Source organism: Bombus terrestris, chromosome 4, assembly GCF_910591885.1.
Source record: "Bombus terrestris chromosome 4, iyBomTerr1.2, whole genome shotgun sequence".
Lineage (NCBI taxonomy): Eukaryota > Metazoa > Arthropoda > Insecta > Hymenoptera > Apidae > Bombus > Bombus terrestris.
This window is the reverse complement of record NC_063272.1, coordinates 13,062,360-13,087,520: the sequence shown is the minus strand read 5'-3', so window position 1 is coordinate 13,087,520 and position 25,161 is coordinate 13,062,360. Positions and strand designations below refer to the sequence as shown.

At 47.4% G+C, this 25,161-nt stretch overlaps 2 protein-coding genes across 51 annotated transcripts in view; one reads left to right on the top strand and one right to left on the bottom strand.

The window, feature by feature from the left end:
• The window catches only part of LOC100649765 (Down syndrome cell adhesion molecule-like protein Dscam2), a 56,176-nt gene extending 33,015 nt beyond the window's left edge, over positions 1-23,161 (bottom strand). For 10 of the 50 annotated variants that reach the window (XM_048404980.1, XM_048404984.1, XM_048404989.1 and 7 more), the window contains exons 1-6: positions 23,025-23,161; positions 20,880-21,003; positions 18,013-18,194; positions 17,642-17,780; positions 14,489-14,659; positions 9,438-9,587 (exon numbers count right to left, since the gene is read on the bottom strand). In XM_048404980.1, coding sequence (XP_048260937.1) covers positions 9,438-9,587; positions 14,489-14,659; positions 17,642-17,780; positions 18,013-18,194; positions 20,880-20,967 — 730 coding nt within the window. In that variant the 5' untranslated portion in view covers positions 20,968-21,003; positions 23,025-23,161. Of the gene's footprint in view, positions 1-3,426; positions 3,560-3,883; positions 4,011-4,485; positions 4,607-4,884; positions 5,009-5,070; positions 5,195-5,370; positions 5,495-5,672; positions 5,797-6,162; positions 6,287-6,371; positions 6,496-7,084; positions 7,209-7,758; positions 7,883-9,437; positions 9,588-11,356; positions 11,519-12,032; positions 12,198-13,578; positions 13,750-13,988; positions 14,151-14,488; positions 14,660-15,130; positions 15,293-16,627; positions 16,790-17,641; positions 17,781-18,012; positions 18,195-20,879; positions 21,004-23,024 lie in introns of all 50 variants that reach the window. The other 40 variants (XM_048405002.1, XM_048404997.1, XM_048405025.1 and 37 more) reach the window with 24 other exon arrangements.
• A 611-nt stretch (positions 23,162-23,772) lies between these two features.
• LOC100649876 (dolichol-phosphate mannosyltransferase subunit 1) lies at positions 23,773-25,093 on the top strand. Its single transcript, XM_003394935.4, has 4 exons — positions 23,773-24,054; positions 24,174-24,384; positions 24,461-24,651; positions 24,732-25,093. Exons 1-4 carry the CDS (start codon positions 23,915-23,917, stop codon positions 24,949-24,951), a joined length of 762 nt encoding a protein of 253 aa, XP_003394983.2. The 5' UTR covers positions 23,773-23,914; the 3' UTR covers positions 24,952-25,093.
• The last annotated feature ends 68 nt before the right edge of the window (positions 25,094-25,161 follow it).

Genomic DNA, 25,161 nt, shown 5'->3' with positions numbered 1-25,161 from the left:
TGGCACAGGGTATCCTTGCGCGGGACAGAAGAACACGACACTGGTGTCCGCTTTAATCTCCATGTATCCACCCCTTAAAATGCCCGTGATCGCTGGCGCTTTGCTGCCGACTGGTTCTAACGAATTACACGAAGACACAGGGCCATGCTGTGAGCTCTTTGACTAACAACCAATGATTAATTTAAGAAGTATACCTATAGGATGGAACTGGGAACCCCTGAGCAGGACAAAATAGTGTGAGATCTTGACCGACGACGCGATCGTACCAGGACTTCTTCGCGTCGCTCGAAAACTTTGGCTTCTTCGTGGCGACCGGCTCTGTCAGGATTAGGAAAAGCTCGCATGAAGACCGCCTTCGAATCGACCAGATTATTTTTACCTATTCGTACGTTGCGCAAGTTCAAGTTAAGATTTAAATGAATACGAAGCTCGTTTAATTAAAGCTTTATCTTATACTTCCGCTACCAGTGGAATAATCGGAGCACGTAGGACACGATCAGGAATATTTTATGGAAGAATCAGTTACCTAAATGATGGCACAGGGTACCCTTGCGCGGGGCAGAAGAGTACGACACTGGTATCTCCTTTAGCCTCCATCCATCCTCCCTTCAATGTGCCCGTGAACGCTGGCGCTTTGCTGCCAACTGGTTCTAATCATACAAATACATAGGGCCATGCTGTGAGCTGCACGCTCTTTGACTAACACTCGCCGATTAGTTTGAAAGTAGTAGTATACCTATGAGATGGAACTGGGAACCCCTGAGCAGGACAGAGCAGAGTGAGATCTTGATCACTGGGACGATCGTACGAAGATAATTTCGTGTCACTCGAGAACTTTGGCTTCTTCGTGGCGACCGGCTCTGTCACAGGATTAGCAAAAGCTGGACTGAAGACCGCCTTCGAACCGACCAGACTAACTATTTTACCTAACTATCTCGGATTACCGAACACGATACTCTAGAGGGAGCAAGGATTGCACCTGACCGTCGTCACTTAATGGACTTACAAAATCATCGTCCCGTGAATAACTAGAAATGTTCGGCAAATTATTAAGCAACGGGAGATCTCATTATTTTGCGCAACTTTGCGAAATGACTAGATATCACGAGACGACGACTCGGCCTAGCGCGATAGTCGATGCCTTTCAATGGGTAATTTAGTACCTGGTTACGGGAACAGGATGCCCCTGGGCGTTACACGGCATGCTCATTTCCGAGCCCTCTTTACGAAGGAAGAAGAACGATTTAACGTCCCCCACAAAAGCAGGCGCTTTGATCCCCATCGGCTCTAAGCAAGGGAAACAACCAAGTCACGCGGAATGCCATTAAAATTTCTAGCCGGTGTTCCTGAGTCCGCCGGACAGGGTTCCCCTTTTTTTCTCATCGACTACGTCGCCAACGGTCCTACTTCACGCGCTACCTTGTGAGAGAGAAGAAAACAAAAGCACGCGTTCTTTCGGTCCATGTCATCCAGTTTCGTACCTATAGACAGGAGTTGGATGGCCTTGGGCATTACACAGAAGGCTAATATCCGTGTTTATTCGACGTCCCAACAAGGAGAGTTTTGGATCTCCGGCAAAGGTTGGCGCTTTGCTTCCGACAGGCTCTAAACAACATTGACGCTTGATTATTCTAGCATACACAGCTCTAGTTCGTCGATACCGAACACCGATAGAACGTAGCCGAGCAACAGTACCCGATAACTAATTCAGCTAACCGTTCAACGGTTTTCACGGCTGGAATTTAATCGATATGCCGAACTACGTCGAATTCTTTACCTAGTAGTGGGCACAGGGCTTCCCTGCGCGGCACAAAAAATGGAGATTGGTTGACCCTCGTATCGTCTGATCGTACGGCTCAAATCATCCGACGTTAATCGCGGGGATCTTGCTGCAACCGGTTCTGAAATCGATTGTTTCGCATCGCATTCGATCCAGCTGATTTCTCGACTGGCGCGACAGATTTACCTGGTTGTTGGTACTGGGAATCCCTGAGCGCTGCACGCGAGCACCACGCTCGTGCCCTTGCGCCTCGCGTATTTACTCAGACTATCGTCGCTGGAGAAGATCGGCGACTTGAATCCAACCGGTTCTACGAAACACACAGCGCTCTCCAATCTTTGCTTTTCATTGTAAACTATTTTCTCGATAGCGTTTTATAGAAGCAAGAATATTTTCCAAACGTTCGAAGAAGGTGATGGTGATAAATTACCTGGTGGTTGGCACGGGGAATCCCTGAGCACTGCACGCGAGAACCACGCTCATGCCCTGTCGCCTCGCGTACGCGCTAAGACTGAGATCGTTGGAGAAGATCGGCGACTTGAATCCGACCGGTTCTACGAAAAACACGGAAAGAATATTCCCGACGACGAGCAAAGAACAAAGTGACGAACTCGACGCGCTAAACGTAGGAAGCGAGTCGACGAACGATCGTGATTAAAATACGCTGTGTTCGATCGTATTTTAAGAGGCATAAACACGTTAAGCAAAGCGTGCGATATTACCGCACGACACGCGAGATTACCTGGTGGTTGGCACGGGGAATCCCTGAGCGTTGCACGCGAGCACCACGTTTATACCCTTGCGCCTCGCGTATTTACTAAAGCTATTGTCGGTGGAGAAAATGGGCGACTTGAGTCCAACAGGTTCTGGGGAAAATATCGTGACAACGGGAATTACGTTTCCGATATATAAAACGACTCTGGAAAGCGACGACACAAAGCCGGCGATAGTGTGAAATTAGAATTAACGAACAAGCCGCGGCGAAAGCCAAACGCGAGTCATTCGAAACCGACGTGGCGTCGGAACCATTGGGAAATTGTATCGACCGCGGGTTCGCGCGACCGTGCGCTCGCGATTATATATCGTCTCACCTCGAAAGTGGAACAGGGTAACCTTGCACCGGACACGTCAAACACACCGCATCGCTGGTTCTCCCTTCCATAAACTCGACTTTACGAACGTACGGTAGTTTTGGCTTTACGCTGGAGGTAGGCTCTGAGAATCATACGAAAATCCATTTATGCTCGAGAATTCTTACTGACCGTGTGATGGGGACAGGGAATCCTTGTGCAGGACAAGTCATCGACACCGCGTTGGTAGTCGCCGTTGGTCTCACAACCTTTATGTCGGCGTTCGTGAATTTTGGTTTCGCACTGGACACCGGTTCTGACCAAAAGAGCGGTTAGCTGTATACGGATGAACGACAGGTGTTTCGATTCCCTGACACTGAGACTGGGTATCCCCTCGGCTCAAGTAAAAGACAAACAGAAATCTACCCGGTGAACGTTTGCGAGCTATCGTCTATCTTCTCACGTTCAATCTTCACTCGATTCTTTGATAGGAAGCAGAATACTTGTCCTATTTACGATAGAAACGTATACTGAAATCGATGCTTCGACCAGATGAAAGCGCAACTTTACGCGTACCTGAAGACCGGAACGGGGAACGCCTGTGCCGGACAGGGCAAAGTCAAAGGCAGCTCGCGTCGCACCGTGTAGGTGGTATATGTGCGCGAATTCTCCGTCATCGGAAATTTCGGCTTCGTGCTGGCCACCGGCTCTACGAGAAGAAACGAATCACCGTCCGCTCTATGCCACTGGGACAGGGTCCTGACAACCATCTAATTGTTCCTGGTAATTGACTGGCACATTCAGCCAATTGAACCGCGATATCATCGAATCCACGGAAAAGAACGAGCAAGCGAAAGGCGATATCGATTAAACTATTCACGTGACGGAAGAACCGCTCCACTGTGAGACAAAGAGTGCTCATTGGCTGCTCGTTGTTTTCAAGGAGGACTAGTTCTTCTAGCGTTACCTGCCGTCGCGAGGATCGCTTCGAACGTTGTGAAAAAACAAACCAGGAATTTCTCGTACGTTTTACCTGAATGCTGGCACTGGGAATCCTTGAACGGGACACAATAAGGTGGCAATGGTACCCAGCATCGTGCTAGGGTTCGTCGATTTCACGTCCAGGGCGGTTAATTTAGGTTTCGAGCTCGATAGCGGTTCTGCGGATCACACGAGAAACGAGCCGATCTTTAGAGTGCGACGGTGATCCCTACGCTTCTTCTTCGTGGACTTACTTGAGGACTGGGACAGGATACGCCTGAGCGGGACACTGCAACGTTACGCTCTGAGCTTCCAGGATCTCGAACGTTCGGCTCTTGTCGATCATCGAGAACTTTGGCTTCGCGAAACCGACTGGTTCTAGAAAAAGGGATAACCTCTTGGAAAAGTGGTTTAAACTCGGAGAGTGAAGACTTCGTGGATCTTGTTGCTCGGTCGCGAATATCGCTCCAACTTTCTTGTTCTCGTTCTCGAGAGGACTTACGCGGAATTCACGGATTCCATTTCGTCAACGTGTCTAATATACTGGGACAGGGTGAGACGGCAGACGGAAAAAAGGAAGAAAACGACGAGACGTCGTCTATTTTTCTTAGTGCCGCGTGGAAGCGTGCACGCTCGACAGATATATCGACCTACCTAAACGTGGCAACTGGAAACGCCTGTGCAGGACAAAGCAACGAAAAGCCTGTGCCTTTCGTTACTCGTAATCCGACGTCGTTCACAGATGGAAACTGTGGCTTGCTGCTCGACGCGGGTTCTAAAAACAGAACGCGAGACCGTGATACGGAGAGGTCGTGTGGAAAGGGGAAGCTATGAAGAGTGTCTTTGAACATGCTGGAATAGGGACTCCCCCTTTTTACTATAGAGCAAGCTAGTTCTTTTCACGGACCCACGATCATACGTGCCTTCCTCCCAAAAAAAGTCGCCGATCTCTGAATAGAACGGACCTGCATCTATTGAAACGAATCGAAAGCTTATCAAAGTTACGAGAAGCTCTCATTGTTCTCCGATCGTGAGAACTATTTCGCTGCCTACCTATAGATCGGGACTGGAAATCCTTGAGCTGGACACAAAAGGGTGACGCTTTTTAGCGAAGAGGCGCTGAATCGTAGAAGATCGCTTGGACCAGATAATTGTGGACGCGTGCTTGATGCTGGCTCTGATGGGAAAAGTCAAACGATTCGCGAGATGAGAGCCAAGACAGAGAACAGGGACTGTTACCTGTACGACGGAACGGGAAACCCTTGGGCAGGACACAGCAACGTCATCGCACCACCCAGAACCATTTTGAACGCTTGCGAGTCCGCCAACGACGGAAATTTTGGTCGAGTGCTGGCAACAGGCTCTAAGGGACATACCAAGAAAAATATGACGGAGGATACGTCCATACGAACCGGGCGAATGATCACGTCGTTTATCGCGTTATTTTTCATCTGGATAATCTCTTTGATATCGAGCCGCGCATCGATTCGCGTACGTGTTCAACCGACCGACGCCTTGGAAATTCCAAAGTTTCTATACCTGAAGGCTGGAACGGGGAACGCCTGAGCTGGACACATCAAAGTGAGCGGCTGGTCGCAGTGAACCGTGTACGTACGCGAGTTCTCCGTCATCGGGAACTTCGGTTTCGTGCTGGCCACCGGTTCTACGAGAAAACACCTTCGCTACAGACGCGATCGTTGAGTCGATTCTCTTCGTTGCGTGGAACGCCGGGACAGGGCAATCACACGTGAACTTCTTCGACGTTCTTGATCTCTGTTTCTCTATATAAAACGACATTTACGACGATAGATCTATGAGACAATTCCGCGACCTTATCCCACCTATGCGAAGGAACTGGAAATCCTTGAGCAGGGCACAGGAGAGTCAGAGCGTGTTCGACGGTCGAGACGAATCCACGAGAATTATCCATCGTCGGAAACTTGGGTCGTACGCTCCCCACGGGTTCTGCAATCCCAAGGGGAAGAAGCACGTAACAAACGTTGATAACGCGTCGACGTTTCATGTGCACGGAAACGGGGACAGGGAACCCACCGCATCGAGAAAAACGTACGGATCGTGTTTGTCGAGAATGAAAAAGTTATCGAAAGTAGAAACGGCGTTTAGCCGCGCAGCTGTTGCGCTATAATTTATCGCTGCCCCTTCAATCGTGGATTAACATCGGTTATTTAACACAGCCACTTGTCCTTTGATCTCGACGGAACAAAGATGAAGCGTCCTAGAAACTACTGAATGAGAGAAGCTCTCAGAGGCCGGGCAAACCCAGATTCTCCTCGACCATTTCGCATCTCGAAAACTTAACAAGCTCCCTACCTATAAGACGGAAGGGGGAATCCTTGCGCGGGGCAGAAAAGCGGCAAGCTTCCGTTCGTCCTCGTCGTGAGTCCGATTAAGTTGATCGTGCTGGAGAGTTTCGGCCGGGCACTCGCCACGGGCTCTGCGAAACATCGTCGAAAAGAAAAAACACAGCGAAATTTTACCACGCTGCGTCCACGTAGCTCGCGAATCGGTCGCCAACTTACTTGTGTACCGGGACAGGGAACCCTTGGGCGGCACACAGCAACGTCACCGAGCCGTCTTTCATCGTACGGAATCCTCTGGTGTCATCGATCGTCGGAAATTTCGGTCTCACGCTGCCCACCGGCTCTGAATGTTACCATATAGTGTACACGCGGCGTGAACTCGCGTGTGATCGCACGTGGGATCGGGAACCCCTGGGCGGACTTGAACGATCGCGAGAAAAACACCAGGACCAGGGAAAGTGTGACACGCCGATTTTTAAAAAAATTTTGTAAACAGTCGGAGAAAGCATGAGATTGAAGAGAAAATAGAGAAGAACGAGATTGTTGCTCGATCGATATCTTCTTTCTAAAATAGCAGTTGGCAGTTCAAACTCCTATATGAGAGCTACGATACAATTATTTTAGCGATCGTTTCTCGCCTCTTATTACCCGCAGTCAACGAGTTTTAGAAATGTTCACTGGGAAAAGCTCTCCTCGAACTTGCCACGTTCTTCTATTTTAATTCGAAGGCATACCTATAACTTGGTACCGGAAATCCCTGCGCGGGACAGAGGAGAGGCAGCGTTCCATTGGTGACGACAGTCAGACCGTTTATGTTGCTCACAGATGGAAATTTCGGTCGGACGCTGCCCACCGGCTCTACGTTCGAGTATCCGGAAAAGGTGCGAGAAAGACACAGAACACGATATCGATCGTGACGAGACGAAACTTACTTGAAAACCAGGACAGGATACCCCTGTGCGGGGCAAAGAAGGGTTACAGAGCCGTCGATGGTCGTGCGGAAACTCCTGGAGTCGTCGATGGTCGGGAATTTCGGTCTCACGCTTCCAACTGGCTCTGATTATGCAATTAAACAGTAACATCGCTTTCCAAATATCGATATCGGGCAGGATTAGCGTGACATTTTGCCTTCTTTCTTTTTTAATTGATTGTCTACCTGTTTAAGGGAACGGGGAACCCCTGTGCAGGGCAAATCAAAGCTTGACTTCCGTTCTGCACCGTCCTGAATCCACGTATGTCGTCCGTTGAAGGAATCTTTGGGCGGACACTGCCTACCGGTTCTGAAGAGCACGCGAATAACGATTCAGGTAATTTCTGCTGTCTGCACGTGGAACGGGGAACCCCCGAGGGATACACGGTCGTTTCAAAAACCATCCTTTCCTCGTCGACGCGTTAGTAGAAGAGGAATAATCGTTTCAATGGACGAAAAAGCTTCCTATCGAATGTCTAGTTCCGGTAATCGTTCACAGACATTCCGAACAGCCTACTTTTCCCTCGTTTTTTTTTTCCAATATCTCTAGTTTTGCCTACGCAGTTCGAGTTCCCTTTTTTTTTTCGATCATGCTAATGCATGTATCTCGTATCGGTGATCAGAGATATATCGTACCTATAAACCGGTACCGGGAATCCTTGGGCAGGGCAGAGAAGCGGTAAATTGCTTTTCGATTCCGTGGAAAGTCCGTTAATGTTGTCCATCGAAGGAAACTTTGGCCGTACGCTCCCCACGGGTTCTGTTTCACAACGAAAACGCTATGACTGTGTGGAGCCGTCTTTGCGGCGCGTGGGCCCCCCTGCTCGGACCCTTTGTCGTCATTGTGATTCTCGTTACCGCATCTCTTGGCCGTCGTTATTTACACGGTACACTATGCGACTCAGACTCGATGGAATCGCATTCGTATCGACAGGAGGATTCACCTGCCATCGTTGACCGATTGCTTTGACAATAGAATAGCTCTGTACCCAACGAAGCTGTGTGTCTGTCAGATTTTCTTCCAAGAAAAAGATAGTTCTTCGTACGATGTTTCAAAAGCGATAGAACACTCGTGACACGAGACGTTACGTACTTACATCGTTCGATACGAACGAACAAAGTGGAGAATGGTGAAAGCTGACAGCTGCATTGAGCATCACATCTATTCCACGTGTTAGCGTCTAGAGCGTTTCATTTCGTGTGAAATATTAGACTTATAGAGTGACGTTTGACTTACCACGCGAGAGCGAAGGACAGAGCCCGGAAATCGCGTGAGGGCGCCGCAAAGCGTCGGAAGAATTTTACGCTGTTTCTTTACTTATTTTTTCTCTTTCTTTCTTTTCTTCCGTTCTTTTCAAAATTCATCGAAACCGATCATGCCAAGAGTCAAATTATGGGCGGGCGGTGGCGCGTGCCCGCAGGGGTACCCTGTCCCAGCATTCAGGTTTTCCAACGAGCTTGATCTCGTACAAATCAATACGTTCATCAATACGTACATTCAAACAATATCAATACGTTCTTTCATCTATTTACATCTATTTTAAAACAACAAGACGTTTTCAATTTCACCGACGACACGAAACGAACTTTCAAATTTGACTTCACGCTCATTGATAATTCGATCAAGCTGGCTGGCTTAAAAAATAACACGTACATCGACGTGGTTACCTCAGCCGAAGGCAATTGATTTTCCAAGATACTTGGGTATTAAATATATAGATACTCGATTATTTAATCGCACTGTCTGGCTAAACGCTCGGTCTGTTCACTCTGTTTCGGGGAAAATCAATTGCCTCGGTAAACAGTTTCGAACCCAGACAATACTTTCCCGGAACGCCACAGTTCGCGCGATAAAAGAGTAGTTAAAGTCCGACCTGCAACACGAATTCGGTACCGCGTTCGCGGGGACGATTTACATCGCAAAAGAGTCCTCGTTTACATGCTCGCGTTTATCTCGTGTGACGGTAAATTTCTAAACCAAGCAACTGTTGTAAAAAGAAAATAAAACAAATAGAAAGAGAGAAGAGAGAGGAAAATCGAAAACGTTTAAATTGTCGTTTAACTTCATCGCGAGAGGAATGACAATTATTCCACTCTTGTACGCGCACGCGATTACCGTCCAGGTTCGAAACTAGAAACACGATTCTGATTTTCACTGTTTTAAAAAACATACACAAGTATTTACACGCTATGCGATAACGTAACTCTGCGTTTATCACGCTTCGAAGAGCATAAGGAAGAGAGAACGATGTAATAAATCAGAATCGTGATTTCAACGAAGTTGAAACTGATCGTTTCTTATGATCGTCACTTACCGGTAATGACGAGACGTCCCTTGGTGGCAGACAATCTTGTTTCTCCGGTGAGTCTATGCTTGGTGCGGCATTGATAGGTCTTGTATCCGTCCTCGGGTCCGACATCGCGAATGTGAAGTTCTCCGGAAGGCAGTACCAGGTATTTTCCATCTGTTCGAGTGACCGAGTCACGAAGCAAAGTAGATAGATTATTTCTCGGCGTTGATTCATCCGGTGCAACTTTCTAACCAGGGATAATTGACTTATCGGAAAGAACGTTCCGGCCAGTATCGGCTCTATTGGAACAGTTTAATCGAACTGGACGACATTTTACGCTCGGTAGTATATAAAGTTCGTACCGATATGGGTCTGGCAATCAGAAATATTCAATTATCCCAACGACCACACGGTACTCGTCGGACACAGACACACACGTAGCAGTGTATATCGACCAGTACAATGCCGTCTTGATTAATACATTGGCCCGCATGCACTCTACTACATTTTGCTACCTTGGCCAAATTCGTTGAACGTTGAATAGCGACCGACTCTTTATCTATCTCGTGCTTTCACCGTTCGACGAATGGTTGGGCGATTCAAGCCATAGATTCAGGCCCGTTCGTCAAACAACGGACGAGGGAATATCGAGTTTGCATTGTTCCCAGCCCCTGGCATGTCCGTGAAACGTGTTGTAAGAACATACCATCAGATTTGTTGATATACCGTCGCTTCTACGGTATTCCCTTTAATCCGTTTAATCCGGAGAAGCTACCATTAACTTTATCCATCGGACATAAATAATAAAATAACAGATTTAAAGCAAGATAAAGAACGTTCAGAGGGATTAAAAATCGAAGCTATTTAAGATACTCAATTCGTAATCTTACTCTGTTAAGCTTCGTCGAGTTAAATACCTCGTAAAGAATTACATTCACGTTGCGTTCCTCTCGATGACTTCCGGCTTACAGAATAATCACGAACGAACGAGCCCGATGCATGCAATCGACTACTGTAATGCTACAAGCAATAAAAACCATAGCCATGTACTCTAGAGTAGTCACACAGGGAAAGGAAGGTTCGTGAGATACAGTGGAGCCGTGAAAAAGAATTTGGAAAAAGGAGGGAAGTCTGGGACAGCGCGAGCAGCGGCAGTCAACGTCGTACGAACAGTTCAAGAATAGTTCGGCGTTTACTTTCCGAAACGAGGGGCATCCGGGCTGTCGGACGATTTCATCGTACGTCAAACGCATTTCTGTCGTCGGTCCGTCCTCTAGGACGCGATACAACATTCGAGTGGAGGCCGATAGAACGAACACGTTATCAGTTTCTTTTTTTTTTTTTTTTTATTTTTCAGAAAAGACACGACGCTGTTATCGCCACGGAGAAACGATCTCTCTGCCTACTTATTTATCTGCTCGTGGCGCCACGACGCATCCTGTTTCTTAACTCGTGATCCACCGCAACCTGCAATCGTGGTGGCCGATTTCCGGTCTCGCGATCGCGATGCACAATGCCGATCGTACCTGTTGCGTGTCTCCCTTGGTTGCGTACGAATCGAGCGGTTCCTGCTCCAACAGGACGCAGGATCGCAAAGGACGTCGCTCGTTATTACTTGGCGATCCGGTCGATGCCCGAGGGAATCCTTGAAACGTTGGTTGGTCGCGCCACGGCCGCGTCCTTCGCGCGATTATGAATGGAAACGATCGTACGACCTTTTCACTCTTTTCGCAGTCTGGACGACTAAATGGAGCGTACGCGAGCGAACCCACGCGTTACCGACGTTTCGTGCGCGAAAAAAAAGGAAAGTCTCGCAACGCGCGGTCGTAAAGCGTGGATGAAAGAGAATGAAAACCTTCTATCGTTCTTTTTTTCCCCCCTTCTTTTCATTCATGGTTAAGATGGAACTGCGTGTGTGTACCCATGAAAGTGTGCGTGTGTACCGTAATCGGTGCTAGGGTATATTTCAGTTTTCTCGTCTTCGATCCAAGAGTCAACCTCGACGAATTCGGCGACGAAGCTCGGTATGTGACACTTGATAATTGCGGCGTTCCCCCGAAGGACGTGTTCGTCCATCACGTTCACTGCATACCGCTGCCCGACAACTGCAACCAGACACCGGTTTCCGGTTTTACCATAAGCCGCACATCTACATACAGCCTCGTATCCGTGATGCGATCGATCGTTGCGATGAGCGTTCGGTAATTCGTGCGACGTTACGACCTCTTAAAACCGTACGAAGAAGGAGAATCGGCCGAGCGGAGCAATTAATCGATTAGCGGAGCGATTGGAGTAAACGGAGTACAGACACGATTTGGACAGCGGTGATTTAACTGCTCGACGAGTTCTCTTTTTTCCTCGATTCTGCTACCCGTACGTTTTCCCAACTGTGTATAAGCAATTACGGTAATCCGAGAACATTAACGGCAGAAACTCGGTCGATCGATCTCTCCACTCGAACCATATAGCATAGTACGCACGAATCGAAGAACGAACGCCCACGCCCACGCAGAAGCAAAGGAACGAATCGGTGGATCTCTGATCAGCGCGAAAACGGAGCAACGATCTCGCGCTGTACAGAATCTCTCTCTTTCTCCATTTATCCATGTTGATTGATACCGTATGATTGTCCCTCGGCTATGTAACTGCCGCCGGCCGAATCGATCCATCCTACTACGTCCACGTGGTCGGCGACGAACGAGGGAACCTGACACTTGAAAATCGCCGCGTTGCCGCGTATCGCGAACTGATCGTAAACCTGAACTTCAAAGTATTGGGCGACCACTGCAATAAAAACGGAACAGAGAGAAAGAAAAACACAAGAGGATAGCTCTTCGACGAACTGAATAGTCGATGGACGGATGGGCTTTGATCCGACCGATTAAAATTTCAATGAACCGCGAGACTGGCTCTCCGCAAACGGGAGTTTACCGTGCAGAACATCGTCGCTCCGTGAGCGGCGACGCTCTCTTTCCACTGACGGAAATTAGGCTAGCCAGCGGACATCAATTTCCTCGTGCGTCGGTTTGATTAGTTCGGGCTTAATCTAATCCGAAATCACGAGCGGGGCCGAGCGACCGTCCCGTTTTCCAACCGTCTCTCACTCGAGGCGCGCTCGTTCGTTCGAATCGAACGACAAATATTTGACGGAGAATATTTCCAGGAACTATGTCACGAAGCTTAATCGCGAATAGAGCGATGCTGATGCGGTGTGACGAAACGTAAAGTACTACGATCCTAGAAATCTGCGCTGTCGAGAACGAGGCTAGAGAGAGCTTGGTCGTCTCGATGGAAACGCGAAAATTTAATTCGATCTACTGTCGCTTGGGTTATTCTCTCATCGACACGCTCGACCACCGACCGTGAAATAAATTTCATTAGGTCGCGGCGCGCGTACTACCGTTCGTGTTCGATCGTTAGCCGAACGAAAGTGGATCGTCCTGTTCGCGGTCGCGTTTAATTTGCGAGCGACAGACTCGATTAATCCGACTTAACCTAATCCGTTGGATCGCGGTGGGTAACGAGGCCACTGCCAGCCGCACGCTCTGCCTCCGTACTCCGTTTGCGTCGGCCGCGTCAGAAAGGGCAAACTTTTCATAGGCGAGAGCAAATTGCACGCGTTCCACTCTATCATCACAGGCAACCATCTCTCTCCTTTCTCCCGTGCGTTCTTCGAGTGCATCCTGTAGGTATTACTGTATTCTGCATACGCTGGCATACCCTGAGAGCGGACGGCAACGAGAGCCAACGTGACGCCGTCAAAGCGTTCTAGCACGCTCGAGCCGCCTGTCCTCCGCAAGAGGGATGAGCACGCTGGTAATTCCATTTATTAATTCCATTAAAACGCCGTCAGGACTCGCGTCGGGTCGGTGAATCGAGCGTAGGCAGTAAATCGAGTTGATCGCAATGCGAAGACCACTTCTTTGATGGAAAGCAACGAAACAAACTGGACCGAACCGTGTCGATCGTTTACATCCGCTCGAAAGGGGACAAGATGATAAACGAGATTAACGAACACGGATACGAATATGCATTTCTTTCGAAGTTGAATAATAAAAAAATAGTCAGAAAGATAGAACAGTGTTTTGCACGATCGAGAAAAACCACGGTGCTCATCGCCTGCTCTCGTTAAATATGCTCTCCGTAATCGAGACGAGAGAAGTACCCCTTTCTTCTTGGCTGTTCGCGGAGTACGTGGATCCATCCTCGACAGCCAACCACTCGATCACGTCTACGAAATCTGCCACAAAGCTGGGTACGAGACACTTCAAGGTTGCCGTGTTGCCGCGCAAGACGAACTCGTCGATGACCCTCGTCTCGTAGAATTGCTGGACCACTGCAACGCGCATCAACCCAGAGAACGTGAACCCGACACACGAAACCCGTAAAACAGAGTACTAAAGTAACAACGGGATTGTATTCGTGTCGTGTCCCGCTTCCCTTTCGTCCCATCGGAATTCGTTCGTTCGGGAAAAGGAAATGAAACGTTGAAATTGGAGCGAGGGGGAGAAACAGAAGCCCGTCTCCCTGGTTCGTAGGTTAGTACAGTAACGAGATCACACCGTCTCCGCCTACCGTAATCGTCTCCGACCGTGTAAATCGTTCCATCGTTGGCTACCCATTGATCCACCTGAACGAACTCCGACACGAAACTCGGTATTTTGCATTTCATGATCGCGCTGTTTGCTCGTATCACATACTCGTTCTCGGCCTCGGTGACGTAGAACTGCGAAACGACTGCCCGCGCGGGCACACCAGGATGCGTGATCAACGATCGTATAGGTATACAGATTGTACGATATATGTGAATCGCAGAAACAACACAGACACACGCTTTGGCTTACTCGATCACGCGAATTCGCTAAATTCAACGACACGTCTCATGGTATCTACCACCTGATCCAGTTCTGTACGGTTGAAAGTAAAGTTCAGATACTTGCCAGTTTTGCGATCGGGTCGATACGAGGTTCGCATAAAATTAAATTCAATGGATCTCTGTCGCCTTAACAGGAAGGAACAGATTTACCGTGAGGCGTGTCTAAATAAGCCTGAATAGAATCGAACCCCTGTAATACCCTGGCCGACAGCAGGATCCTCCGGAATATACACCTCTCCGTCCTCCCTGATCCACGCCTCGACCGTAACGAACTCCGCGATGTAACTTGGGATGCTGCACTTCAAGATCGCGCTGTTCCCCCTGATCACGTATTCCGTGAGAATTTCTGGCTGATACGGCTGCGTAACGACTGCATGGAAAACAGGCTGCTGACGAAACAGCTCGGACGATTTACGCGAACGCTGGTAGTTGATTCGCGAGCCCGGGATTTCGCTCGAGAAATGAAATTGGACGAGTCGATTAAACGTTTAGCTCGATTAAGCGACATATATTCGCGCGATTCTCGAGCGGCTGGCGCTTGGTAATCGAGTTGGTTTATTTTCTTAGGAGAGCTATATAATGCCGGCGTGAGAGCCCCAGCGGATGGTTCATTAACCCTCGTCGCGTTGCCGCCGCCGTTCAACTGCCGCCAGACTGGACCGCGCCGGAAACCAGTCGTTACCACGTGCCACTTTGAACTTTTACCAAGTTTGTCGGGAAACGGAACGCCCCAGGAAGAGAAAAAAACTCGAGGGACCCAGTCCGGACGATTCGGACAAAAGCAGAAGGAGAGCTACGACAAAGGAAACAGAAAAAAGGACAAGGACGATGAACGTAGTACCGTAGTCGTTGGTTGGTCTGAAGGTCGAACCGTCGCTTCCCACCCAAGAGTCAACCGACACGAATTCCGCGACGAAGCTGGGTATGGTGCACTTCACGATGGCTGCGTTTCCGCGTATTACGTATTCGGACACGACCTCCGCTTCGTAGTACTGAGTCACGACTAGAGAAAATAGGAGCGCACGATATGATTATTAGCATAACAATGTTAATAGATCTGCCGGACCGTTTCTCTTTTACATCGATTACAGTCGATCCCCGTATCATACGACGTTGACAAACGTAACTCGCTGCCAGCTTTTTTCATCATCCCTTTTAAAGCCTATCCCCAAAGCCCTACCGTTCTTCTCGTCCGGATTAAAAGAGTTTCCTTGATCGTCCTGCCAGCCGACTACTTGAACGAACTCCGCGACGAAGCTCGGTATGCTGCACTTGAGTATAGCCGCGTTGCCGCGTATCACGTACTCGTTGTTTACTTCGGACTGATAATACTGGTGTACAACTACAATAAACGGAAGTGGCGATAATCAGCCGCGTTGTAAGCGATGCGCGTCCGCTCGCGCGATTCTTCCACGCACTCGAGGCGATTATCTACACATGCACGGACTATGCAATGAAATCTGAAATGAACCATAACATTATCGATCTCATTGTTCCCTGGAAACCAGTGTACGCTCGTCGTCGATGTGGTTTTCGACCAAGTACGACGACATATGGAAAACATGGGTGAGCGAAACGAGATTACTCCGTAACGAATAACAACGTTGAGACGCACGACGTTGACGACAGCTTCCGCGGTGACGTATTCGTCGACGTCGTCGTCGTCGTCTCTCGCCGAGCAGATCGATTCGTTAGGTCGCATCTTACACCGCAGCCGCGAGAGAGCTTAGAGAAGCTTACATCCAGCAGGAGCACGTCGACACGTCGCGTCGGCAAACGATCGGTGCACTTTGACTTTGTGGCTGTGTGTGCCCGTGTGTAGTGTGTGTACGCCCGTTTCTACGCATGTGCAAGCACGCGAGTAGGCGAGACAGATACGGGAGAAGAAAGCTAAACAGAGAGAGCGCGAAACCAGAAGTAGAGAGAAGGCTGAGGGAGGAAAGTCTGACGTCCACGTCCACGTCGACGATGTGCTCCAATTATTTGGGCCAGCGCGCTCCCCGGTAGAAATAACGAGCTGGAAAGAACGTTAACGAGATCGGTCAACGATGTTCTCGCGTGCATATACATTGATTATGCGAGCAGAGAGCGATTGACCTACGCTTTCGGTCCATTGCTCTATTTTCTATGGATTCGCGGATAGCTGCTTGCCGTTGATAATTGCTTCGATAAACGTCAAGCACGCGATCATTCGACGCGACGTCTGACGTTTCCTTGTACATTCGTTAGATGCGTTATATAGGTTTCGCTACGTATAGAGAAAGTGGTAGATCTGCTCGAAAGAACGACGAGACGACCGGCTTAAACGTTAGATTCGATCGAATAACACGAGGACTACCGTAATCATCGCCAGGTACGAACTCCTCTCCCTGATCGGTATGCCAGGACAGAACCTTGACGAAATCGGCGACAAAGGACGGAACAACACACTTCAAAATGGCACTGTTCCCACGGATCGCGTACTCCTTGTTGACGTCCGTGTCGTAGTACTGCGCCACCACTGCGATTTCGTCGTTTTTAAAAAAAAATAAAGGACCCGCGGTCCGCGCTCGAAAATTGCGAGCGAACGCCGCTCTTCGGTCTCCGTTTCTCATTTCCAATATTTCGTACTAGAGAGTTTTGGCACTCGAGCCCTTTCAACTGGATCGTGCAACTGGGTCAACGATGCACGTTCGCGCGAATTACAGCGTCCGATGAGCGATTAAAAATTTGTGCAATATTTTCGAGAATTTCAAGCGGAAATGCCGAAACGAAATGGTCTCGCTAATTATAGATTTCCGTTCGAGTACCAGACCAGAAACCGATGAGCGGCGAACGTTCTTGCGAACAACGGCGGCGGCAGCGATTACTCGTCGTGGAAGCCCTGCTCTAATTTTGCCTGATCGTTGGAGGAAATGGCGATAATTGCCACTGATGTAGTATGCTCACCGTACGTGTCGCGATAGATAAACGCGCAGTACTGACCCAAAAATGTACCAGATTATGTAGGTACTCGATCGTTCGCTGTTCGAAACAGCTGTAAAGAAAACGTTTTAAATCTCCGTGCCTGGCCTATCTTTAACGTCGTACCACTGTCATCTTCAAAACTTAAATAACTTCTATAAGTAATCTGATAAAATTAATCCGTATAACATTTTTAGAAAAAGGAATCTTACGATAATATTGATCTATAAATCTCTTTTCTTACAATTTGACAACGGCAAGACGCCTTTTACTTTTACTTCGTAGTCCATCAAAATTTGACCCAACTTTGTACACTGCGTTATTCCGTTAAAACCAGAAGAATAACAGATGGCCAGGCGACGGCGAGGGTTCCCGTGTAATTTTGGAATGAAAGAGGATAGCTACTTACCGGCTCTCACGTTAACATCTCGGCTGTGAACTGAACCTGCTGGGGAACGCGCCAAACAACTGTAGACCTGAGCATGAACTTCTTGACGATAATCCTCGGCGCGGAAAGGAGGGAAGACCAAGTTTCCGTTCGGTAAGACCTGACACAAGAAGATTTTTTCATTTGCGAAAGAACGATCTAATAAGGCGACAATTAATTCGACCTTCTTAATCGTCAAACGACTGACGGTAACGTAAATGCATAACACGTAGGTGTTCAAGCATTCGATAGTGGGAAGTCAATCGCTCTCGATGAAATTGAAAGATGGTACAAAGAACGCAAAGAAAAGATATGGGAATTCTAGTAATTTGTTTGAAAAGAAAAGCAAGCACCTGTCTGAGTCCAGGAACGTCTCCAACAGCACTTCCGTCAGCACGAACCCAGATGATATCCGGTTGGGGGTTTCCTCTGGCCTGGCATTCGACAACAGCTCCGGTTCCATTAGAGAAGTCAACTCGGTTTGGTGGTTCCTTGACGAATACTGGTCCCATAGATTCATCCTCAGCGCAAGCCACTACGGAAACAGAAAGAACCGCCTGCTTTATCAAGAGAACGCACCAAGGATTTCGATCGTTCTCTCAGCTTCTTCGAGAGGCTATCATTCGCTATGCAACGAAGCAGATGCAACGATATAGGGAGATCAATTAATCGAAACAGTCACTGACGAAAGGAACTTTAGTTGCGTGTCTTTCAACCTTGCTTATCATCGGCCTCCGCCAGGATACGCGACACCCACGTTCAATTGGCGCGTCGCCAATTGCAGCAAACAACAGGTTGCCGGTCTGCTATTGAATAATATGCTATCAACGTCACGTGACCATAAGGGAGACGGCAATGCGTGATTCCTTTTCCGTCGCAGAGATTCCGATTTCATCGATGTACATCGACGAGAGTGGCCAATGGTAAAGATCGGTATCGTGCCAACGATTACGATAAGATTCGGCTTTAAACTAGGTTACAAATTTTCTCGCACCGACGAAAGTGTTCTGGTGATTTACTTTCCGGCTATCTCCAGCATCGATGCGAGTTTCCGCGTGTTTACGATTATACAAGAGTCCCTTGTTCCACTTTCGTGGTGCGTAACTGTCTACCGGTTTATAACGCACGGTTACAAGGCGAGAACGGATAAACGTAGCACGTTGTAAAATCCGAGTCACGAAGAACCGGTTAGCGAAGCGTACGCTGCGCCGGCCAGGCGAACGACAAGAGGTGCGCAGGTACGAGGAACAGGTGTTCCGAAGTTCCGTCGTATCGAATCTTAGCGCACGTATCCCCTCCGCTTCTTTCTGTTTTCCCAGGTCTTGCATGGCTTCGAAGTCCATCTATTCTCGCATCGTTCCTTGCTCCCGCTTGTGTATCGTGCCAATCTAATTACATCCCTGCAGCCGTCATCGTTGTATAGAGTAAATTTAAACACGGAAGAAACGCAATAATTTCAAACAACCATCGGATAGACCGTTGAATGAACTGTTTGGTCATTAAGAAAACACGGTCGCAAACAGGCGAGAAGGAGGATTGATCGGTGACCTGGTAAAAGCCCGGTGTAAAAGCATTTTTCGTTAAGTTCCAGCATTACGCGCTTACGATCAAAGTATCACAGACGAGATTCTTACCGGTCGATAACCGCTCTGTAATCTATATGTACATACATATATAGGCAAGCTTTGAGACGTCCGGATACCCTGCTTCGAGAATATATTTCCAGCAAAGATACGCGCTTGTATGCGGCTGTAACGTGACGGTGTGTTGTCCGTTCACACGATGGAAATGATGCGCGTGTGACTCACGCGCCTACGCTTCCACGCGTGTGCGTTGGAGCTCGTAAGATCGTGACAGCCATAACAATCGAATAAAGGCTTTTGAAAAGCTCCGAGTCAACCACCGCACACCGGCGGCCAAAAAACGCGTCTCTCCTCTTTTTCTTCAAGTCCTCGTTTCACAATTCACCGCGATGGCATATAAGCGCGAGGTCGAGTGGCGATAACTTATCGCCCATAAGTGTGTCGCTGGTGAACAATCCGCAGATCGTTTAAAATGGCAAGGGCCACGTCGACGAAAATATTCCCTTCGCCATTGGAAATACGACGGTATTCGAGCGTGCAACTTTCAGATCAAGTACGAGTTTCCCATCGTTTTGCTTGATTTCATTCTGATTTAATTTTAAACCTACTCAGCGACTCTCTTGCTCGTAACAGCGAACATTTCTTTCCTTGCTGTACGACGTGGTTTTTGTACACGTATATCCCGCCGTTACATCTTTACTTCTTTATGCTTTAATGGAAAGTATCTTCCACCGTCTGTCGAATCATCGCCAAGGCGCCTCGTGTTGGGAGTATGACGGGCGCAAAATCAAAAGATTCACCTGGCGGAGAACGGTGCTCAGGCAAGCTACGATTCTCTTTCAAGCACAACCGTCGGTTCTGGGAACAGCAGCTGTTCCTTTCCCTTGGTTTCCTCCTTCTCCCCTCTCTCTTGATCTTTTCTTCGGCAGCTGCAGTCCGTGCTCCGTTTCTACCTACCTACGCCTCTCGTGGACCTTTCACGAGCTGACGGATGCGAAATGAAGCAACGCGAGATTGCATCGACTACCGTCCAACTGGTTTCTCATCCGTCCTCCTCACCAACCGACGAAATTGTACCACGAATCACACAGAACCTAAAGATTTATGCAAAATACGGAGATGATTCTACATTCTGCGATTCTACCGAATATTTTACTGTTTTTCGTCTGCCACCGTGTCCTTTCAAAGAAGATCAAAAGACTTTCGTCGCAAAATCGCATTGCGGTATCTTAGGGACTCGCGACGTTGATAGCAGCTGCAAAATTCACCAGTCTCGCTATGATTAATCCTCCTATTGATCGTGTGCACGTTCAGAGAACGTGTTATCCCGAACATTGCTAAACGAAAGATAAATTACCGCATCAGCTGCTGACCTCACGGCTTGCATCGTGTCATACGTGCTTGATGCGAATACGATTAGATGGACAAGATTGGAACGCAGTGACGCATTCTTTCGACTGATTACTGTACTCTTAATAACTCAACCGTTTCCTTGCAAATCAAGATATTGTGTTACGAGATAGATGAAGATCAAGATAAAGATCAATTTCATTCGAAGGAAGAAGTATCACGGCTCATGGTCATCGCTTATCATTGTTACTGCGACATATGTATATTTTTAAAGCTAGTTGACTCACCGTTCGTCAATGCCAGAAGAGCCAATATAAACATCGTCGTTAGATAGGTGGGTATATTACACCCCCCTCCTGGTGGATCACGCCACATTCTGATCCTGTCTTCCTTGATCGCACTGATTCTCACCTGATTTCACAGAAAAACACGCGAGCTTGAAGCTGGACGACTCACCAGAAAAATAATCTCACGCAGCCGTGATCGCAACAGCCTCGCGTTGCCTTGACGACAGAGAGAAAAGAAACTATGTATTTCCTAATTGTAAGTCGTTTCCCGTCTGGAAGGAGATGCGAATTCCTCTTTGTGACACCGATAAATATATCCGATTTCTTTCCTTTATGAGTGACCTCCGTCCGGTTCAAGGCCAACTGGATTGGCCGGCTCATGCTCCAGCTCTGTTCGCTGGTTCTATATAACACGATGATCGCACCGAATTTTTTGCAAGCTTGTCAAGCAGTTTGCCATGCTTGACTACAACCAGTGCATGCCATTAAGCGGAAGCGGAACACGTCGTCGGTCGTACTTAATAGTTTCCTACGTTTCTACATTCTTATACGACCGATATTTTATCGCGATGTTAGTCAAAGCAGCGTGACTTCTTTCTTGGCGAAGCAGAAAAGAAACGAGGCGATGTATGCGGGAATGGAGCCTTATTGAAATTTGCGCTGCAGCTGAGCCAGATCCTGGAGGAAGTGCATGTGCTTTCGGCTGGCTGAAATCACGATGATATACGAGGCCTGTGCGCGTCGATGTTTTAAGCGGGCTAAAAAGCGAAGCGGACGAAAACGGGGGAAGAAAAAAGGAAAAAAAGCCAGGGAAAAAGGAAATCAATGCGTGGAAACTGAAAGTGCGCGAAGCCTTTAGTGTCCGTCGGCTCGTGCTAATCCCTAGAACTCTAGAACACGTTGCCGGTCGTTTTTCAAAAGCGCCGGTGATACAGCGTGCACGTGCTGAATCGTTGATAGCATGGGTTAGGTAGAAAGAAGACAGCGGACGGGAGAGGCGAACGACGCAAGAGCGGCAAGAAGAGAGACGGAGCAAGAGAAAGAGAAAGGGCGGCGGAAGAACGGAGTAGTGCGGTTCGTCACGGAACTGCTCCCTCTCGGCGGGTTTATTGATCGCAGGGTGCGGAGCGGACCAATCTACCCCTCGTGCAGCGTACGCCATGCTTGCTGGTATTTGCCCGAACCAGTCCGCTTGCTTGCCAGTCTGCCCGATTCTCCGCTCCTTCGTCAGCCTTTGCTAAATCCGGGAAACTCGTCTCTGAGCTTATAAAATTCTGTATGACTCGCTACCTGGACCACGAATATTGCTCTCCTTCGTTGTCGCGATCATTGTCTCGAAAGATGCAGATACAGAAAGGAATCTCGACCGACGACGAGTAAGTGTCGCCGTTCGTTTAATTAATCCCGATGTCAGCAGTATTACGACGGATAGATCTGGGCCATCTAACGTCTGTCTGGTTTCGAGGAAGGTCACCACCCTTGTACGCGATGCCGGTGGACCGTATCGTCTTTTCATCCCATACCGATCTTTCGTTTTAAGAAAAGACAATGCTTTCCTTCGTGCCGAAAATTAAAAGAGATGTTTCCCGATAGCTGCATGTGCCCGACCTCAAACAGTGATTCTTCTGCAGTGTCCATTGAATCGTTTTAAAGTTGCATCTAGAGACTGTGCGTCAGCCAATGCAGTGCACTTGGGCAAAAAGTCGCGTGCTGTCTCTTCTTCGCTGGCGTTCGCGATTCTTTGTACTTTAAGATGAAACGATCGGTTTAAGAATTTCGTTGAACCTCTCGGGTGACAATCGCCGAGTACGTCGACCTATGTTCTACGAAGAATACCAAGAATACAATCACGTCAATGAGCTGTTGCGATCACGAGCTGTTGCGAGAGAACGCTAGAAGCACGAAGCTTTCAATCGTAAATGATAAACCGCAGTAAAATCACACTCTTCATCCACAGGAACACATGCACACACGTACACACCCACGAGAGATTTCGCAAATTCTCGAAAGACAACCAGGGACCTTTTTAAATTGACCCTATCTGGCTCTTGCGATAATCGCGCGAATTTCGAGTAGGCGAAGCCCTTCGAGCATGACTCACGCGTGCGATCGTTATACCACATCGTTTTTCACCGGTTTACGTACCGACGACACGTCGATTAAATCGCAGAGATACACGCTGATCACACGGGTTTGGCGAACAGAACGAACACTCTAGGTCCGTAGACGACCAAAGAGTGCGGCGAGGAGCGTCGTTTGCTTCGGGACGGGACAGCGGCTGCTCCACAGGATCTCGAGGTCGACGGTGGGGGGTCGCCTGTGGTTCGCTGTTGCCTCTCATTATGGTGGGGATGCCGTTTGGTCGACCTTTGTTGCGCGCGACGGAAGCTATGGCGGTCTGCGTACTTTCGCACCGAGTTCACTAATTGTAATTGTACCATGTTTATGCCTCGTCACGTCGCCAAATTTCACTTCCTCAAAGCATTTTTGACACGATAAATGGCCCTGCTTAATAAACCATGCCAATTTCTCGCGGCACGTTCCTGGCACCTAGCCTTCAACCCCGTAGATAAAGTTTCGCTGCTGTTTTATCATGGTGAACTTTGATTCGAGACGATGTCTGGCAAATCTTTTCATCGAAAGAATGTTCTGATAAAAAAATTGAAATTAAAAAAGTATTCCGACATACTTTAAGAAATACTTAAAAGTGCGTTTTGTATTTGATTTTATTCGATTCATATATATATTCCGTAAATGTCGTTCTCTGGTGATATTTGAGACTCCATACTGTCAAGACTTTCAAATATTTAAATGATTCATTTCATACGAGTCTAAGGACTCGATGAATGAAAGTTGAAAGCACCGCTATGTCGTGACGTAAAGGAGCGTCATCGAGACACGTCATTGAAGGATGACTGCTTTATTGATAAGTTTTCCGAAGCCGCGTGGATTGTTGCGCTACCTTTGTTAGAGCGACGCTTGATAAGGAAGGATTCGTCCGTGGCACGTCTCTCCATCGAGTATTGCTGTCAACCATGGTCGAGAGAGAACAGACAAAAAAAGATATAAAAGAATTAGCGAAAAATGATAAGTATTCGATTTTGCTTCCAACCTATAACGAAGTTGAGAATTTACCCATAATTATATGGCTTATCGTGAAGTATATGGATGAGAGGTAACTATCATGGCAACATAACCTCAAATCTGAAAGAAGTCATCGCTTCTGTAATTAGACAATTATAAGTATGAGATCAAAACGATTGATCAGTCAAGCGATAATATGCAACATTCTAGCGAACTTGATTATGAGATTATCGTGATAGACGATGGTTCACCAGATGGAACATTGGACATGGCCAAACAGCTGCAAAATGTATATGGAGAGAACAAAATTATTTTGAGACCGAGAGAAAAAAAACTTGGGCTTGGCACAGCTTACATGCATGGGATTAAACATGCTACAGGGAACTTTATTGTTATTATGGATGCAGATTTGTCTCATCATGTATTTATCTTTGTCTTCAAGAGGAAACTTGCCTTAAGAATAATATTGAATATAACATATGTTCTTATTTTTATAGCCCAAGTTTATACCAAAAATGATAGAGCAGCAAAGATATCTTGATCTAGATATCATTAGTGGCACCAGGTATGAGCAAGGTGGTGGAGTTTATGGCTGGGATTTCAAGAGAAAATTAATAAGCAGGGGAGCAAATTTCTTGACTCAACTGTTGCTGAGGCCAGGTGTCAGTGACCTCACAGGAAGTTTTAGGCAAATAACTTAGACATTAATTTTACGTAAATTTGTTATAACATTCTATATATACATATCTTATGGTACTGAAATTGCAGACTATACAAAAAAGATGTACTGGAGAAACTTATTCAGTCCTGTATATCAAAGGGATATGTCTTCCAGATGGAGATGATTGTAAGAGCTAGGCAATTCAAATACACCATAGGAGAAGTTCCAATCACATTCGTCGACCGTGTTTATGGAGAATCAAAGCTGGGAGGATCAGAAATTTTCCAGTTTGCAAAAGGTCTTCTATATCTCTTTGCAACAACGTAATATAACATGCAATAAGAAAAGAAATGAAAATAGTCATTTCTCATATTTTGAAAAGAAAGATATATAAATCAAAATGTCTATAAATAAAAGATTGTATATTAATATGCGTTTTTTCAATAAACACTTAAGTTATATGCACTAATCGATATGTTTTAATCCAGGACAGTCCCTTTTTTTGAAATTAATAAAGTATGAAAGCATGCTTTAAAA